Source organism: Bombus affinis, unplaced genomic scaffold, assembly GCF_024516045.1.
Source record: "Bombus affinis isolate iyBomAffi1 unplaced genomic scaffold, iyBomAffi1.2 ctg00000804.1, whole genome shotgun sequence".
NCBI lineage: Eukaryota > Metazoa > Arthropoda > Insecta > Hymenoptera > Apidae > Bombus > Bombus affinis.
Genome location: NW_026109366.1, coordinates 1 through 19,742, shown reverse-complemented (window position 1 = coordinate 19,742; position 19,742 = coordinate 1). Strand labels below are relative to the sequence as shown.

General features: G+C 40.9%; 1 protein-coding gene and 1 long non-coding RNA gene across 2 annotated transcripts; one reads left to right on the top strand and one right to left on the bottom strand.

The window, feature by feature from the left end:
- Positions 1–4,013: 4,013 nt before the first annotated feature.
- On the bottom strand, positions 4,014–7,792 carry LOC126928291 (uncharacterized). The gene is made up of 4 exons (XR_007716501.1): positions 6,798–7,792; positions 4,517–4,752; positions 4,213–4,314; positions 4,014–4,138 (listed from the first exon to the last, which is right to left on the bottom strand). It is a non-coding gene; the product is annotated as an uncharacterized LOC126928291 (long non-coding RNA).
- On the top strand, positions 7,787–19,659 carry LOC126928290 (uncharacterized). Its single transcript, XM_050744101.1, has 2 exons — positions 7,787–8,266; positions 19,106–19,659. The coding sequence occupies exons 1-2, from the start codon at positions 8,047–8,049 to the stop codon at positions 19,273–19,275; spliced, it is 390 nt and encodes a 129-aa protein (XP_050600058.1). The 5' UTR covers positions 7,787–8,046; the 3' UTR covers positions 19,276–19,659.
- Positions 19,660–19,742: the final 83 nt, after the last annotated feature.

The window sequence follows — 19,742 nt, the reverse complement described above, 5'->3', positions numbered from 1 at the left end:
ACCGATCAGAAAATTTCTACTATTAACGTCAATCGAATTTTATAAATCAATTCGACGAGATAGTATTCCGTGTTATCAGAAATTTACAGGAAATTTTTCAACTGTGACTCGACGTACGTAAGTCCGTAGCCAATGGAAACGTTTAGACGCTGAACAACGAGCCGCGATACGCCTCGTGAAATCGCTTACGCGTGTTCAGATTTCGTTGTTTGTGCAATCGGTACACGTAACAGACTTATTGAAGTCAGGCGCTAGAATTTCCTCCATTAGAAGAGCTGATGTGCCTGCCTTATGAAATCCATAATGTTCAATGGGAATGTCTGTCTTTTATGATGATCTTATTGCACTGTTTGAAAGCGGTATGATTAAATCGATATTATGGAAATTCTCATGAAATAGGAAATTCTTGTGGCTTTCGAAACAATTTCGATTTAGGATCGCCAGGAGTTCCGCGGCTCGGGTAATTAGCAATTGAGTAACGTGTGCTAGAATTAAGTAATCAGCCAGCGTCTCGGACACAATGCGAGCCTGGTGCAATTAAACACGCCTTAATGAAGAATAAGTCGCGAACGCTATGCTACAGCTAAATTAAATCATCAAGCTGGATATTTCTCCGTATTCCTGCTAACGTCGTTGTGTTTAATCGAGCTGATTTTGCGCAAGAGAGCGTGTAACACATTACAGAAGAAAAATAAATATTTGATGTCGGCGAGATATCGTGGACAATAAAAAAAAAAATACTATCGAGAGAGCGGAAGGCGTTAATAGTAAAAACGTGGAGGAGATATTGCGTGAAAAGGCTTGGAGCCTTTCATAGGATGTTCTTCGTTGCTCAAACACTACCAAACAACTTCTTTATACACTGTGAAACTATCATCTTCCATATTCATCTGATTGTTCAAAGGAAAAATATGAAATAGCTAAACAAATGACGAAATTTATCGAGTACTCTTTTTCATGTATATACATGTCGGAGATGGAAAAACACCGGAACCTCTCCTTGGATTCTCGGGAATACCGTAATGTCGTAATTTAGATTAAACAAATGTCGCTCCGATTGTTCGAGGTTTATGATAGTGAGCTTGGGCTCGAGGCGACAACCAGTCGCCGAACGTAGCCGCGGTCAAGGGATGAACGTTTTGTCTAACAAAGGCATGAAGTAACTCTATAGCTCTCCTTAAAAGAAATACTTAGGACGGGGCACGACGGTAAGCATTTCAACGATTTCTGTCCCGTGGCTCGCCACACGCAGACTCTATTCTTCGAGTAAGATGATTACCAGATGTCGACGCGTCTCCACAGTACATGTTCAGCTAGCCCGAGGACCTGCTATAAATCTTAAGATCTGTTTAACTAAAGTCCTTCAAACCGACAAACAGTCCTCGTCCCAACTACGAGAAAATAGGAGAAATCTATTTTCTCACGAACGACGCTTCCTCTTCTCGAACTTTCTTTTAAGGGCGACTAGCACCCTTCCCTAACCACCAACATGGAAATTGACCAATTAACAGTAACGCCAATTTCCCTCACTTTCCGAATGAAGGCAGAAACCAGTGAAGTTCGGTGACGATGTTATCGCAGAGGAAAACTATTGCTGAGTGTTGGTCGCCTAGTGAGGTCGCTTGTGGGTGGAAAGGAACGTTGAACGTGAAAAAAACCCCGACCTTCCCATTTTTACCTTGTGCAGTAATAATCATAAGGAACGTCTCGACTTGCATATATTTTATAACAATTAAGGGCCCTAATGGTAAAATATAAATGTTTAGTTTTATAATAGTTCCTTAGGATTATTGTGGTCCAGCTAATTATATTTGCATAGCTAATGGCCGCCTCGACCGGGGAATGGATTCTGAGTCACTGGACGTAACAATAGATAAATATAGAAAATACCTAAAATACAGTAATCATAATATAGTATTTGATGAGCGAAGAAAATCTCTACATTTTTATTCAAGTCTATTTATTCAATTGCGTCGATAAACATGTTGATGAGTTGCATAAACAACTATGATCGATAGATAACAAACTTGCACAACATTCTCTCACAGGTTTTGAAAAGAAAAACAAAGAAAAACGGAAGAAATCAAGAAAGTTCCAGGAATATCTCTTTCCTCTTCCTCTTTTCTTCAAATTATATCTTTAGCGGTTCTAATGGTTTCTGGTATCTTGTGAACACACATATACATTCCACGTTGTTCAGCACGCACGTGCGCATACAAGTTGGAAAGGTTACGCAACAAGTTTGTATTCTACGAAAAATGGAATAGGCACTGCCGTGTATCAGCGCAGCTAATCGAGCAGCTTCAGCCATTCGCAAGAAAAAATTAAAAAAAGAAGGAAAGAGAGATTCTCTGATGAGGGTCGGTTATGTAACTTGGACAAGCATTACACGAAAGAGTCCAGGGAATGCAGGTCGTACTTGCAACTGTGGAACTTGCACGAGAGAAAAAAGCGGTGCAATTTTGATGGGCCCATACGTGCTCAGAAATTGTGTAAATGGCAGGGATTCGATTGCACAAACGTGTTTATCACTTCTATGACTATTACGGTGAAGGAGATCAGCCAGAAGTGATCCAGTCGTTATATCGCCTCACGATTTCCGTTCCAATCGACCGCGAAGGCGTCCAAGATTAATGGACACTATAAATTAAATCTAACGGAGGAAATTGAAATAGTTAAACCATTCTATTTATCGTTTTGAATATATGATTAAGCGGACGTAAACAAATGTGCGTTTCAGTGGCGATTTTCCGTGTTTAGTGAATCTATTTTAGACATGTATCTATATTTCAAGGTATAACTCGAGGAAAATAAATTGATCCTTTAAAGATAGATATAAGATTTTAAAGTTGGCAATAAGAAGTTAAGAAATTAGGAAATTTGTTGCACGTTGCTGAAATGTGACAAAAATTGAGTTGTTGGTAGCTAATGACAGAATGCAAAGTCAACATGACACTTGTTTATTGATTGCACGGAAATGTGTATGTATATATGTTACTTCCACCCCGAGAAAGCGAAGAAGGGGAGAAAGTTACGAGAAAATCATTGGCTTCCCGCGTGCGCCATCGCGTCGTCTATGAAGATACGAAGACAAACAGACATGAGCATCCTGTCCAACTACTTACACCTCACACCAAGTCGAACATAATTTACAGTACGTTCGTCTGTTGATTTATGATTTAAATTACCCGTGAGAGAGTACATTCGAAGACACTTAACGGAAAGAGACGTCCTGTAGCGGAAGTTCGCCATATCTCTTCACCATGAATTTCCCCGTACTTTGAAGAATAAAATGTAAATGACTAATTGAGAAAATGAAACAAGTTCCGAGCACGTGTCTTGAGTAAATAGAATTTCGAAAAAAAAATAAAAGTAAAAAGATATTCAATTCTTTGACGATTCTCCTAACGAAGTATGAGATTTTCAATTGTTGGCGTCGATAAAAAAAAATGGAACTAAATTGCAACTTACAGTTACATGTTGATGTCGCATGACAAACTTCCTTTTATAGAGTTGATGTTGCAATATGAATTTCGACGGTTGTTTCAAGTTTATTTGTAGACATTGGCAAAATGAAGTAAGTAGATGCTGTTTAGTGTAGGAAAAAGCAGATGTTTAGTGCAGATGGAACAGGAACTGCTAGATAATGTGGAAAGAAATATTCTAAAAAGTTCGAAATGATGCATGATATTTTAGATAAATATTTAAGTATATATGGAAATATATGTATTTTGATATGATAAAAGGTTTGTTGTGTATTACTGCATTATCGTATGAAGAATTTTTTGTCTTCACTACGATGATTAGAAAAATATGTAAAACGTATCCAACATAATTAAACAATTGGAAGCTTATAAAATAATATAAAAATAAATAAGAAGTGATATAGGTAGAAACAACATATATAAATACTGCTATCTTTTAAAATACTTGCAGTACAAAAATATGCTGAAACACGATATAATAAAAAATACTTTACTCTTCGATACAAAAGTAAAAATAAAAGAATGTAATTTTGCGTTTATGTACATCACTTTTCACAGCTCATTGTCCTTTTATTTACACCATCAATCGTTTCTTTCACCCAAGCACCAATTATTCACAATTATTGTTACGATATTTAGGAATATCAATGGAACTGCAACAAACAACATATTTGTGTTATATTTAAATTTATTATCAAACGAATTAAAATAATTTGTATGTAATTACTTCATGCCACCGTTCGTATGGACCTAATAAGGTTCAAAATTTGTGACTTTACTGTAGGAGGTTCTCCGAAGCCTTGAACATTTTGCCACGACGCCCAACCAACTGTAACAATGTTTAAACAAAAATTAAGCAATATATTCCAACATACAAGTAAAAACATATACATATGATTTATATATTTTTCATACTACGCGATATATGTAAATACAATAAATAACATAACCTACAAATTCTTCATTTCTATGCAGGGGAAAAGTTCAGTATAAAAGAATAATACAAACAAAAATATGATGATATTGTGTACCTTTTGCAAGAAATCTTTCTTCGTTTAAATCGCAGATCGCATTCAAACACAACACAGTCGCTTCAAAAAGTGTCCAAAGTGTAAACGCCACATTATATCGATATGATGAATGATAACATTGAGAATATCACGCAGCGCCACTATCGTAGGGAAAGGTAAAACAGCTTCATACGCATCAAACAATCAATTTGTATTGATTAGGAACCGTCCTGCCATCTTCCGTGTTCAGATGGAAACTAGCAATTAAGAAAGTGGCGTTATGCGGGAAATTTGAATTAAAATTTATTTTTACTATGTCAAAATATATTTAGAGTAATCTCGAGCGATTTAAATATCGCTCGAGATTCCAAAAATAAGATAATCTTGGATTTCATCGATAACGTTTTACAAATGCTTGCAAAAATAGTACTATATGGAAACTAAGAGCCTTAAAACGATATTCGAAAGAATCGGTAGACTTTACAAGTAACTTAACAACGCGATAATACAACGGATGGTTGGGAGCATTATTCTATTTATAATAATTGAACGACAAAGCGCACCTTCTTGGCACTAACGCTTTTGGAACAGGAGTACGAGTGTTTCTAGACGATTCGACGCTCTCTTCTCAATTGAGTTACGTTAACGATTCATGTGTGCCGATTTAGTTATAGAACTTAGAGTTCATTTCATGCTACCCTCGATCGTTCATGACCTCTATCATCATTTTATCACGCGCCGTTCGAGGCACACGTTTATCACGTGTAAGGAAATTCGTGGATTTTAATATTCTGATATCGTTTTGCGTATGCAAAGAAAAGTCGGAATCTTCCATATCGTGATGAAAGTCACGGACGTATTTGACGTGTGCAAAAATCTTTCTTGTTTGTAGACGATAAGTATTCAGCAAAAGCTATGCTAACTCACAGCCTCGAACAAGTGTTGTATTACTGCAAAAAATTGCAACACAGACTAAACTCGCGTCGGCGGAAAGTATGCGTGAATCACGTGTACCAAATGTCACGTTTATGCAACTGTAGAAAATATTGCATTATACTAGGTTTAAAAAAAAGTTTGAGACAAAACTATCATTAATTTCAGGAAAAATTTCCAACCTGTACAATGCACGTTTTATTTGGCAACAAGACAATATAGGAAAATTGTTCCAAAGCCAATGTTTCCTCGACTAATTTAGATCTTCCACGAATTCATTCAAATCATTCATCATCCCCTAACAGATAATAATATTCTTCATATACAACGATAACGACTGCCTTAATTTTAGCTATCTATATAAATCACAAGATACTCTGATTCATTTCTCCGATAATTACGCAAATCGTATGATTACAGATCTTCTGTCACATAAAAATGTGTACTTTTCAATAAACTAGACGCAGCAATAAACATACATTATAATCAAACTTAGAGAATCAATACTAAGAAATCGTATGATTCAAATCCACATCAGTGTGCGAACTATTTCCATAATTTATGCCGTATTAGACTGTACCTGCTGCAATTTCACAGGGTAATAACGCGTTACCATTCACCGACTGAATTAAATGACGCTGAATGTGAAGTACACGAGTCTGACCGCTCATGTTCGCTAAATATCATCGGAGAAATAGAAGAAACAAACGTGGACTTTGGTCGGTTAACGAACGAAGAAAAATGAGAAGGTCGATTTGTGAACGTTAGATACCGATCAAAGCAAATATTATTTCAATCGTCGCATAATTGCAAAAGAAATGATATTCAAAGCTTGCATCTTTTCATCCAAGTAGATTGTAAATAATTATCATTTGTTATTGCAATCCTGTTTTCAGTCCGAATCATGTATTATCTAATCTATTGCCTGCAATAAATAATACTTGGGTGACGTCGAAACTGTTACCCAGGAAGCAAGAGTAAAATGCTTAAGCCGTGCAATTATGAATTACGTGATACGTTACGGTAACAATTTATGAGGCATAAGGTCCAATGATGGAACGAGAGGAAAGAATGATTCTGGTATCAGTTCGTGTGAACTGAAGGCGTGTACAATTGTACACTTAAGAACGAAATTCTATGTTGTCATCGTTTCAAGAATTAATACGTTAATGGTCCAAATTAGACTAGTTTTTATAATACAATGTCTAAGTAATGTCTATAATAATGTCTAAGTAAAGCGATTATAGTTAATCGACCAAAATAAACGTAAAGAGCACTATAACGGTGATTCGAATTTGGTGGAACGTAGCTCGCGTCTGTCGAAATTATAGTTTAGACATTGTACGATGTTATATAATAAAGATTCTACCAGATTCCTCCATGACCGCTGTTGATATTTTCACGCAGATTTGTAAAATATTATGTAAAAAGTCGCATTGTCTAAGGTTGCAGTGGCCCAGTAAATATCGACGTTTTGTCCTCAAACGTAAATACATTCGACGTGTCCCCAATATGATTGCTGTATACTAGTAGTGGGGTAAGCGAATCGTTGATTGGCCAGTTTCAACAGAGGGAGCCTACCAGGTCCGGATCGATGTTGCTAAAAGCTGCAGCAAATGGGGGAATATCAGTCGCTAGTACCACCTCGATCTGACTAGAGACGACCGTTTTCACTTCACAATTTTACTTCGTTTTCACTTTGACTTTTAAACACTTTCGTATAACTTCAGTTACAGAACGTTAGGCGGATTTGCACGCAACATACAGTGAACAAAACATCAACAAACGCAGAGATTAGAATCAGACAATAGAGAGTCGGCAGTTATATTCGAAGGTCTTTGGTGGATAAAATTAATCTGGTAAACCGGTTGTACGAGAACTGATTCTGCAGAGGCAACTCCACAGATTGTCCGTGTGAAACCACGTTGTCGTGAGCGGTAAAGGGAGAGAAAAGGAGCTAAAAAGGGTAAGGAATACCTTACATATAAATATACATAACCAAAGCAGAGTTGAAGTGGTGGCGAGAAGGGAACACCAGTGTGCTGGAAAACGGTGAGGCAGCACCGTGACTATGTAAACTACTAGGATATACTTGTGGCAGCGCGTGCGCAGAGTCGGGCAACGTCTGTATCGACAATATTTATAAAGGTACATCGTAACGTGATAGATAGATCGTCGACGATCAAACAATCAAGTGAATCGAGGGTAAAAGAAGATTTAACCAAAGAAGAGGACAAAATCGGAGAACTGGGCTTTTCTTCGAGCATAGGCAAAGAAGCACGCAAACTGGCTCCAGAGGTGAGGATCAAGCAAATTGGAATGAGGGAGGACCTGTTGTCCATAATACGGCACACAAGTAGCGATCATTTTTCGGAAGGACTCTAGTCGAAGATTGAGCAGCAAAACGGGTAAAAAGGAGACTAGCAATAGACCACTGTTTCCGAGTATTTTATACAAATAGAGGGCTCTTGTTTGCTGGATATTTCAAGCAAAAGCGTTACCAGGATCACTTTCATTCTCTTCCTGTAATTATCGACTTCTCGACTGGTCTACCTGATGACTTGTGTTTTCCTGAAGGGAAACCAAAGACCCCAATTTGAATAGTTCACCGTCGGGTTATGCCCTGGGTTGCCGCTTGTCTCGACCTGTTGGCGGCACCGATTCTGGGTTACTGTCTGGCCGTGAGGAAACTTGCACTGCAAGCCGGCTTTTTCCAAGAAGAAACGAACAAATCGATCGTAACACAAGCGGTGAACGCGATCAATACGTCGACTATACAAAAGGAGACTGCGCCGTGCGCTGATACGATGGCACCAAGCGTCGAAGAACAGCGCCAAGGTAAATCGATTAAATGGAACACTAGTAATATGAGTTTCATCTAATTGATATTATTTACTCGTACAATCACAACATGTTCGATATATTCGATAGGTGACGATGTTATTGAATAGCAATTCAATCGGTAATCAGGTTGCGAAACATTCGATGGGAAACGTTATTTATTTCTTATCTATCGAAAACGAAAGCATCGGATTACTGTGCGTTATGCAATGCAACAGTCGTCATAAAAAATTGCATGGAAATGCAATATGCAAACGAAATTAAAAAATGCCACCTGCGGAAATACCGGATGAAATAATGGCTTTTTTCATCGTTTGTTTTTCTCATTGAAACGCATTACGCTTTTTCGCTCGTTCTCTTTGAATTTCTCGATTCGTGTCAGCTAGATCTTTAGCTATTACACCGAAATTACCACGAAACCAGGCCACGGTTTCACGAATCTGTGATCTCCACTTGTAATAGGAGTGGTGACTATAAATAAAACACGATTTAAATAGATATCCGTGTCGTATGTTCGAAACGCGTGCGACGAATGAAAATTCAGCATGTAACAAATAACTTAAAATTGATAAACTTGTTGTTTTCATTCAGAGCACGGTGGTTTCTTATCAAAAGTTTCGTTTCTTTTTTCTATATCTCAGTAACTAAACGATCGTACCAGGTCCCACGAGTATCTCATCTTATCAAACTCAAGTGCTTTCGAATTTTATAAAGCTTCAATAATTTAAGCTCCTCTCTATCGTAAAATTCTGACAAGAGTTTTCGAGTACGATGAGTTCCAGAAATTATTTTGTTTTATCTAGTTCAAGTAGCTGTCAGTTCAATTTTTCTTTTTCCTTTTTTTTTTTTTTTTTAACGAAATTCTTTGGCAAATTTGGTGAAATGCGATGTAGTGGTAGCTGACGTTACAGCGCATGTTCCAATGCAACAAAATGGTTTTCTCCACAAGACCGATTATTGATTTTCTGCCACTGAGCTTGTTCTTATCCTGCGCATGACAGCATATGGAAATGACCGTGATGAATCTTCGCGAAGACGTAACGCAATTTTCATAATTAATTACTGTATTCTGACGTTACAAATTTCATTGCCATTTGTTCATAGATAAATAAATATTATCGACACGATATTCCATGGAATAATTTAGTATTCACGCATACGTTGGTAGCCGTAGCGTGGCGAGAGTACATGCGTTGTTACAATTCAACGCTTGAATAATAAATCGAGTGACGACACGTTTCAGGTCAACGTACCAACGGTTAAAGCTGGTTTCATGGGGATTCTCGATAGGTGATAGTACATCGTTCGGTATACGCGAATGATCGGTATTGATCGTGTATCGCGTGCAACAGTTTGGTAAATACGACACTCGAAGCTGCACTTTGAATTATAAAACAATATACATACATCGGTATATAATCCGATTGTTTGGGTTGAAAAACTTCCGTTTTCAATACGTTTTATTTTTCAAAGCGAAACGTGCGATTCGTTTGTATAGTCTATAAACGTGCATCGAAGCTCTTTTATCCACGGATCAAGGGGTCTAATTCGTAATTATTTTGTTGACACGCGTTAAGTCGAGAAAAACAGACACGCAAATAAAAATGAAGACAGATATCGCGAACGACGAAATCGTTTCGTGGCGTACGTGCTTTTGCTTATGGTAAAAAATCTACTCAGAGATTCGTTAAATTAGTCCAAATGTAATGACCTTTATCGCTTTTCGACCTTCGATTATTAGGCACAAGGGCATGCCGATTCGAAACAACACGCGATAACGCATATTTCTATCGCCATGTCGAATTTCGTGAACTCAGACAATTCGATAATTCTTACTCCATTTCAATTTTTTATATTGTAAACAACGAGTTAATTATAACGTTACAGACAGGTCGTCGTACGTATTTTCGTACTTGAACTTTAATCCTGTTTTGTACTTTCATTCTATACACCGCAATATATTGCGTACGATTACATATCGATTACGAACGACTACACGATATATTACATAAATTATCGCATGACATATAGAGTTTTAGAAAATATAGCAATCAAATACGTAGATCACGGATATTTATACGGTTCTGAGAAATATAGAAAAATCCAAATAATTACACAATCATATAAAACGTATATAAAAATATGAAGATGTTTGAAAAGTTCGCAACATTTCCGAGAATTGATAAGCTCTGTAATCGATTGCGATAAAATTTGAAGGGGTTAATTTATACCTTTTAGAGATTTCATAAATTTAATTTATATGAAGCAGTATTGTATTTTATATTCGATAGAATGTCAATTCTACGAAAATACATTTTATTTGAATTTCACTACGAACTTTTCAAATATATGAACTATAAAATTACTACATTTAGCGAGTGAAACAAATATTTCGCATGAATATCCGTATTCCAAAAATGAGAATAGAATAAGTCAGAATGTCGAACAAACAAAAAACAAAGTTTGTTGTTGAGATTAATACCGCGAAAGAAGCGGCAGTCGCAAAAGTGTAGTCAAAAGCTCTCGTGCATGAAGAGAGAATTCTAAATATAAAGTTCACCAACGCTCGGTTTTTAACGTGGAACCCAACAGGAAGGCGTCAGTACTCAGTTGAAATTCGCACTCTGAAGCTCGCGAATTCGTCTAGCCGGTTGTGTCATTGAAACGCATTTTTTATTATTGATTCGTCATTAGTTGATTGTCGAACAGTGTTGTTAACGATACATTGTAAAGAACATGTGTGTGATCGGTAAGGATTATTCTTCCATCGATCAATAGTGAAAACGATTTTAATCTAAATGTACGGGTAAAAAGCAGAATGCTCATGCAAATTGTTTCAACCGTTCGCGGAGAGACGCGATCGCTGGATAACGCGTCAACGAGAGTCGTAAATTCTCGTTACGATTAAACAATCGACGCCACGAACTGATTGATCCCCTATTTCTATTACGAGAATAGAGGTGGTTAGGTTTGAGTGTATATGTAACAACTATACTGGGTTGGTTGATAAAAGATTAATAAAAATAACGAAACAACAAGTTCAGTCAAAGATCAACAATTAAAAACGAAAAAGATAACAGTCAAGGTTTGTTTAGCGGTTTGCTTATAACGAGACCTATCGCACTTCGCAGCTTGAGACAGGCGTTATGTGCTAGATTCGATTCAATGTGTAACGTTCGACGTGTCACAAGGAACTAGCCGACTTTAGATGATTTCTTTGTCTCATTTTTAAGACGACCCCCACTCTACTTAGGTCACGCCACCGTTCGCGCCTATGATCACGTATGTCTATTCTTGCGTGGAAAACGTAACGGACGAAATTCGACGTTTCGAAAACTCGCTGCTTGGCGACAGCTATGCGCTCGTCGATACATTGTATATGATCCGGCGGTCAGATAAAGCGATCTGACTGCGACATTGTAGGGCCGCGAGCGACGGTTAGAAAATACAGCCTGTGGTAAGCCTCGTGGCGTAACATCCTCCCCCCGTTGAGAGGGTACCGATCAAATGATATGGTGTGGAGTCAGGTGCGTCGCTGGCGGATCTCCTTCGCTCCGTGTGGGTGGTCGGACTCGTTTGGATCTGGGTGAATGGGTAAGGGGACCAGTCTTTTGACGCCACGATCCAGGGTAGTTGTTGCCGTCTGCACGGTAGCGGTCCGTATGATTCCGTCGACTCCTCTTGGATGGGCCTTGATCACGCGGCCCAAAGGCCATTGCATGGATGGTACGTTATCCTCCCTGAGGACTACAACGGTGCCTTCTCGGATGTTGTGACTGCCCTTGCTCCATTTGTTTCGGATGTTCAGCTCGTTCAGGTACTCTCGATGCCAGCGGCGCCAGAAATGTTGCTTGACCCTTTGAATGTGTTGCCAGCTGGAGAGACGATTGGATGGAGTGTCCTGGAAATCTCGTTCTCGAAAGCTTGTTAATGCATCTCCGATGAGGAAGTGACCGGGAGTAAGGACAAGAAGATCGTTTTGGTCAGATGATATTGGAGTCAGAGGACGGGAGTTGTGGATAGACTCGATTTGAATGATGAGTGTGTTAAAGTTTTCAAATCTTAAGAGCTCGTTACCTGCGACACGTCTGAGATGTCGTTTGAAGGACTTCACCGCAGCCTCCCACAACCCGCTAAAGTGAGGTGAGTTGGGAGGAATGAAGTGCCATTCGATCCGTCGATCGGCTAAAAAGGACTGAACTTTTACATTATGATCGTCGGACTGCAGGAGGTTTCGGAGCTCTCGTAATTCGTTGTTGGCGCCAACGAAGTTGGTACCGTTGTCAGAATAAATTGTTACACAGAATCCTCGGCGAGCGATGAATCTTCGCAGAGCAGCAATGAAGGCCTCGCTAGTGAGATCGGTGACCAGCTCGAGGTGGACTGCTTTAACTGCAAGACATACGAAGATTGCTACATATACCTTGATTTTGCGTCGGTTGCAATCCTTTCGTTTCTTGATGTAGAACGGTCCGCAATAATCAATTCCGACGTTGGTAAATGGACGAGATTCCGTTATCCGTGCAGCTGGAAGGTCGCCCATTACGTAATCCACTGGAGGTGGATTGGCTCGGCAGCAACGTACGCACTTCTTCAGCGTGCTCCAAACTTGACTACGGCCGTCGATAGGCCAATAAGGTCTCCTTAAGGCATATAAGGTAGCTTGAGTTCCGGAGTGGAGATTTAGGAGGTGTTCATGCTCGATAATGAGTGCTGTAACTGAGGATTTGGGTAGAATGATTGGGTGTTTCCGAGTGAAGGGCATTGGTGAGTGACTGAGTCGGCCTCCGACTCGCAATATCTCGTCCTTGTCCAGAAATGGATTGAGTCGTTGCAGCTTCCCCTTCACTGCAGAATTTCGATCTGTTCGGAGAGTACGTATTTCATCTGGAAAATAGCAGAGCTGTAACAATTTGACCAATTTGTTATGCGCATTGGTTAAATCATGTGTGGTTAGAGGTCCCCCCGGATCCTGTTTTCGTCTCCATCGGAGGCAACGAGCGGCAATTCTTATCAGCTTGGGCCAAGAAGAAAATCTCTCCAGTAGACTGTGGTCAAGTGGAGTCACGGACAGACATGTTGCCTTCTTCTGCTCTGGTATTTCAGCTAATGGTACCGGGTTCCACGTCGGCCAGTATTTTTCAGGTTGTTGGAGCGTTTCCGGTCCATGTTGCCAAATGGTTGATCGCAGGAAGTCTTCGCGTGATTGGCCTCGAGATATGAGATCTGCAGGGTTATCGGTAGTGGGAATGTGGCGCCAATCGGAGGTGTGAGTCTTCTGTTGAATCTCTGTCACACGATTCGCGACGAAGGTTTTTAGCGTATGGGGTGATGTATTAATCCAATGTAGAACGATTGTAGAATCAGTCCAGTAAACGGTCCGAGAAATGTTGCTTGGTAAGGCTTGAAGGACTGTAGTGGCCAATGATGTGAGAAGAAGTGCTCCACACAGTTCCAGCCTTGGAATGGTTTGTGATTTGAGTGGAGCCACCTTTGACCTTGCAGTGAGGAGTCGTGTCCAGACATGACCATCCGGAGTGATAGTGCGAAGGTAGACACATGCCCCATACGCCCTTTCGCTGGCGTCGCAGAATCCGTGTAATTCAATTTCCGTTGCGGTCTTGATTATAGTTTTACGTGGAAACTTCACGTTATTTAGCAAAGGTAGCTGTGAATAATATTTTCTCTTTTCTGTGTGTACGTCAGCCGGAAGAGACTCGTCCCAGTCAAGTTTTAAAGTCCAAAGTCGTTGGAGCAACATCTTAGCGCGAACGATCACTGGTGCCAGTAATCCAAGAGGGTCGTAGATCTTGGCAATTTCGGAGCTGATTGTTCTCTTCGTAATTCGAGAGGCGGTAGGATTGATTTTGACGGAATATAGGATCGAATCGTCAAAGGAATTCCAAACAACACCCAGAGTTTTGAAAGTTTGCGATTCGCCTAGTCGCAGCTTATCGTTTATGTCCTGCTCGGAAAGTCCTCGTAGCAGTTCCCGGTCGTTCGCTGCCCATTTTCGAATGTTTAAGCTGGCTAGTTTAAGCAATTCTATGAGCTCCGTTCTCAGTGATTGTGTCTCGTCCTTTGTATCAGCTCCTGTGAGAACATCGTCGACGTAGAAGTCTCGCTGTAAGACCATCGCTGCTCGTGGGTATCGATGACCCTCGTCGTCTGCCAGTTGTTTGAGGCACCGAATGGCTAGATAGGGGGCCGCTGACAGCCCGCATGTCACTGTGTTAAGTTGATATATGTCAACTTCTCCATCAGAGTTGCGCCACAAAATTTGTTGGAATTTCCGATCCTCTGGACGCACAAGAAATTGTCGATACATTTTTTCGACATCGCCTGTAATGACGTACTGATGAGAACGAAATCTTAAAAGGATAAGAAATATGTCGTCTTGTAGTTTCGGTCCGTATGAAGTACGTCGTTTAATGAAACTCCGGTGGTGGTTGGTGCAGATCCGTCAAACACAACTCGGAGTTTTGTAGTCCGGCTGGATTCTTTGATCACGCCGTGATGTGGCAGAAAATATCCGTCGTCCGTGCAGTGGTCCGTGGTAATCTTCGTCATATGTCCTAATTCCAAGTATTCTTCTATTACGGCGTGTTAGTCGGCTTCGAATTGTTTGTCTCGTTGGAATCGACGGCAGAGGGAAGTGAGTCGCTTCATTGCCATGGCTTTCGAGGATCCAAGCGGAGGAGTTGTTTCGTTGAATGGGAGAGCGACAACGTATCGCCCGTCGTTGATGCGTTGAACGTGATTTCGAAAGTGCTCCTCGCACTGTCGTTCCGTTTCCGAAATGTGTGCGGTGGGCGGTCCCTCGTCGATTTCCCAAAAACGGGCGAGGTCCACCTGTAAAGCCGTCGTGGAGGCGTGAAATGCGTATGCTAATGAGTCCGATGACCCATCCGAATCGCGTTTTTTGCAGACGCAAGTCGGGCCCGTTTGCTTGACTGATATCAAGTTGGCCGACACAGAGTGATGCTAGTGTTGGTCCGGCGCTCAACAATATTTCGATCGGAGCAGGTCTATGGAATCTTGGATCGGCTAATTGGAGATTCCTAGGTATCTGTATCGTTGAGCGATCTACGGGTTGATTTGGGACCCAAGACGCGATAGTCGGTATGATTAGAAACGTCAAGTTGCGTTCGTATGTGCCGTCAATGGAGGTGATCGTGGCCGTGATGTAGCGTTTCGAGGTCGTCGATAACGTGTTGAGTGTTCCGATTGGGACCGAACATTTCCGTTGGTTGAGTTTTAATGAGTTAGCGAGTCTTTCGGTGATAAAGTTCATGCTAGAGCCGGTGTCTAGCAGAGCTCTACAACGAAATGGTTGAATTTCATTGTTCAAGATGTTGACCTGTGCTGTGACTAACAAATGGTGCTGCAATGATTCAGAAGGAAGCGAGGTCAATGAGTCCGTTTTCTGTGGTTCGGTCCCTAGCAGAGTCGTCTGATGACGTCATTGTTTTCCTTGTCGATTAGGACTGGACGATATAGTCGATCCCGAAGCCGCCGTTCGCGACAACCGAGATTCGCGTTTCGGAGATGTTCGCGGAGACGTTCGGGGAGACGCTCGGCGAGACGCTCGGGGAGATGCTCGGGGAGACGTTCGGGGAGACGAGGATGTGCGTCTCGAACGATGTGAGGAACGCGGGGTCGGTGAACTAGGCGAAGATCTACCGTTGGATGATCGGTCGCTCGACGATCGACCGCTTGATGTTCGGTTGACACGTGTTCGTGGTTTGCTACGCCCATGGTCTTGATGCAGATACGTGTGGTGTCGCTGTCTACAGATGCGATATGACCCCGCGGAGCATTGAGTAAGAGCGACGTCTAAACAATTGGTACAGAGCGACGCCCTTTTGGCGATTTCCAGGCGTTCTTTGGGCGACTTCGCTTTGAAGACATGACAATTCCATAATTCGTGTTGTCCGTGGCAGTTCGGACAAACCAACGTATTATGTGTAGTTATGAATGTATAATTTCGCGGCGCGTTCGGTCGCCGACGGTCGTGTTGATCGGACGCCCTTTTTTTTTGACGGTTGATGCTGAACACGTTCTATCGCCATTCGTCCGTGTTTTCAGAAAATCTACCAAGTGCGTGTATGACGACAGTTTCTTGTCCGGTAGTTGTATGTTGCCATTTGCGAATGATGGCTGAGGGTAGCTTCGACGTGAAAAGCTTTAAGAGAACGGCGTTTGACGTGACTGGGCCCCCGAGTTTTTCTAACGCTTGGAGATTTACCTTGACTGTCTCGATAAGATCATCTATAGCTTCGGGTGTTTCCTTAGTTATCCTCGGATAGTCGAAATCAAGTCCCAGTGACGCATACAGATTTGACGGTGGCAGTCGAATTTTTCTTTAAGAACGTCAATGGCGATTGCGTAATTTGCCTCGGTGATGGCTAATGATTGTATGCTTCGCGCGGCCCATCCAGTCAGGGCTGATCGGAGATGATAAAATTTCTGAACCGGTGTTAAATGTTCATTTTGATCTATCGTTGACGAGAAGGAATCGTAAAATGACTGCCAATCCTCGAGGGCGCCGTCAAATGTAGGTATCCGAACCTCCGGTAGTTTAAGCGAAGCAGACTCGCGACCGGCGGCTGATTCACCGCTTGTCGATTGTGACGGCGTACTTCGTCGTATATTGATCGATTGTTTAGTTATTCGGCGTTGTAGTTTTTCGTATTCTTCCGCTAGTTCAATGCCGCGCGCGATCTCTCCCTTGTCTATAGCTACGATCTGGTTTTGTAAGCCACGGAGTTCCGTCTCGTAGGTTTCTAGACGATCTTTAATTTGTATCAAGTCGATCTCTTCCGGACAGCCTGATTGTTCGATGTCGTCCAGTTTTTTTGCGAAGCGTGTAAACTGGGCGATATAGTAGCCCCGGCGTCGACGCAAGGTGGCGAGTTCGTTTCCGGTTGCCATTATTTGTTATGTAATTGAGAGTGAACTCGTTTGAACTTACTTCTGTTGGCGATTGTCCACTTTGCGGCAGGAGGCTGTGTGGTTGCGTTTCAACCACCGAATTATACCTCTTCAAAGGTGACGACCCTTTACGTTACTGACCTCGCTGGGGTAGTAACGCTTCCGCTGCTAGATGTGTTGGGTTCACGTGGCACTGTATGGTAGTGGGTGTCACTGGCGTGCACTTTTCACTTGACACTGAATCCGGCTCGAAGGACCAAATGTTTCAACCGTTCGCGGAGAGACGCGATCGCTAGATAACGCGTCAACGAGAGTCGTAAATTCTCGTTACGATTAAACAATCGACGCCACGAACTGATTGATCCCCTATTTCTATTACGAGAATAGAGGTGGTTAGGTTTGAGTGTATATGAACAACTATACTGGGTTGGTTGATAAAAGATTAATAAAAATAACGAAACAACAAATTCAGTCAAAGATCAACAATTAAAAACGAAAAAGATAACAGTCAAGGTTTGTTTAGCGGTTTGCTTATAACGAGACCTATCGCACTTCGCAGCTTGAGACAGACGTTATGTGTTAGATTCGATTCAATGTGTAACGTTTGACGTGTCACAAGGAACTAACCGACTTTAGATGATTTCTTTGTCTCATTTTTAAGACGACCCCCACTCTACTTAGGTCACGCCACCGTTCGCGCCTATGATCACGTATGTCTAATCTTGTGTCATGTAGAATAAAAAGCAGGGGGGCTCGAACGAAAAGAAAAAAATTAAGGTAACAAAAAAAACAAGAGAATTTATTTCTTGTATTCTGTATTTACACTGACTGCGATTTTGTTCTGAGCTCCAGCCGTGACTTGCCAAGACTGAAGCTCTTACAATTTTGACTTTCGGTAACATCTGTTTCTTCTTTGTTTGTCATCCCTCAATATCCCCACTACCCTGTAGGCGTACGTGACTGTTGTCACACTTCTAGGACATTCGGTGGAAGGACCGTTAGGATACAGATGACTCATTAGGCACTTCGGCGATATACATTGCCGCCAAGGCCGCCACATCTCTATCTCCATCATCGGTCCATCGGATTTGAAGTATGCCGGTCGTGACACTTGCGTGGAAAACGTAACGGACAAAATTCGACGTTTCGAGAACTCGCTGCTTGGCGACAGCTGTGCGCTCGTCGACACATTGTATATGATCCGGCGGTCAGATAAAACGATCTGACTGCGACATTGTAAGGCCGCGAGCGATGGTTAGAAAATACAGCCTGTGGTAAGCCTCATGGCGTAACACAAATGTTGCACGCAATATAATGCTCGCGTATATCTTTTATTTTCACTTTTACGTTCATTGTTTCCTAGAAACCTAAATATTTCATTCGACGAAAACAAAATAAAAATTTAAAACATCTTGCTCATAGCGCGCGAGAAAGAGTTCTTTTGTGAATCGAAGATGCGTCGGAGGGAAACGATAATTTTCTCACTAATTTCATTCTTACTGTTATACGATCACATTGTTCGATTTTCTATCGAATTATGTCACATACGTTCACATTGTTAACGATCATTCGACTGTTGGCTGGCTTAACAAACTAACTTGGCACCGGGTCAGATCTATCATAGCCGTTTGGGTGCATCTTCTAAAATTGGTCGTTATTATTATATTATTATACACATAAAAATAACCGGATGCTACAATGAAATGCCTTAGAAAATATCTGACTTCTATCGTAATCGCGTATTGGCGTTGTTAAATTTGTACACGATCTGTACATTTATACTCGCGTCTTTGTTGCACAATCCTTTGTCTCCTTGATGTTTATCACTGGCCATACGTCTACACATCAAGCATGTGAAAATGCAATTAATTACACGAGTATCATAGATTCTGTTGCTTTCAGAACCCAAGGATAATATCAAGGATAAAATCAATAAGGACGTCGGGGATAATGAAGTCTCCCCGAAAATTCTCAGGGGTTGTAATCGCGATGTGCGGTTTACCAGGTCGTGGAAAAAGCCAAGTGGCACAACGCCATTCGCGCAGACTCAACTGGAACGGCGATTCCACTAAAGGTTGGGAATTCTGTTTTGTTTACTGCCAATTGCTACACTTAAAAACGAAACCTGTTCATTAAATCATATTAGTCATCTTAAATAAGCGGCTTCGTAGTATTATTTCCATTCGACCAACAATTATCTGTGTTTCTTCTTTTTTTCTTTTTTTACTTCCTATTTTGTGGTTGTATTATGTGTACAAGTCACGTGTTTGATCATTAATTCGTTATTTTTCCCGTTTTTGTTTTCAACACGGTCGTTAAGAGGATTTATTACATACGCTAAATAGACTTGTTACGTAAATCAACATTTGCGGCGCTTTGAACAAATTTTAATTTCTATTTTGTAATATATTACATTGTGCTCTTCCTAGTTTTTACATTATTTCATTAACATTATTCATTAACATAAAAAGACATTATTTCATATTGTTCCTTTGTGAAATGCTAAATAATTGTTCTATATTTCATGTATAAATAAAAC

What these genes read in the sequence shown, in the direction of transcription:
- LOC126928290 (XM_050744101.1), top strand. Translation starts at nt 8,047, where the DNA reads ATGCCCTGGGTTGCCGCTTGTCTCGACCTGTTGGCGGCACCGATTCTG. An exon ending in CGTCGAAGAACAGCGCCAAG is followed by an intron (nt 8,267 to 19,105) that starts GTAAATCGATTA and finishes TGTTGCTTTCAG; the next exon opens with AACCCAAGGATAATATCAAG.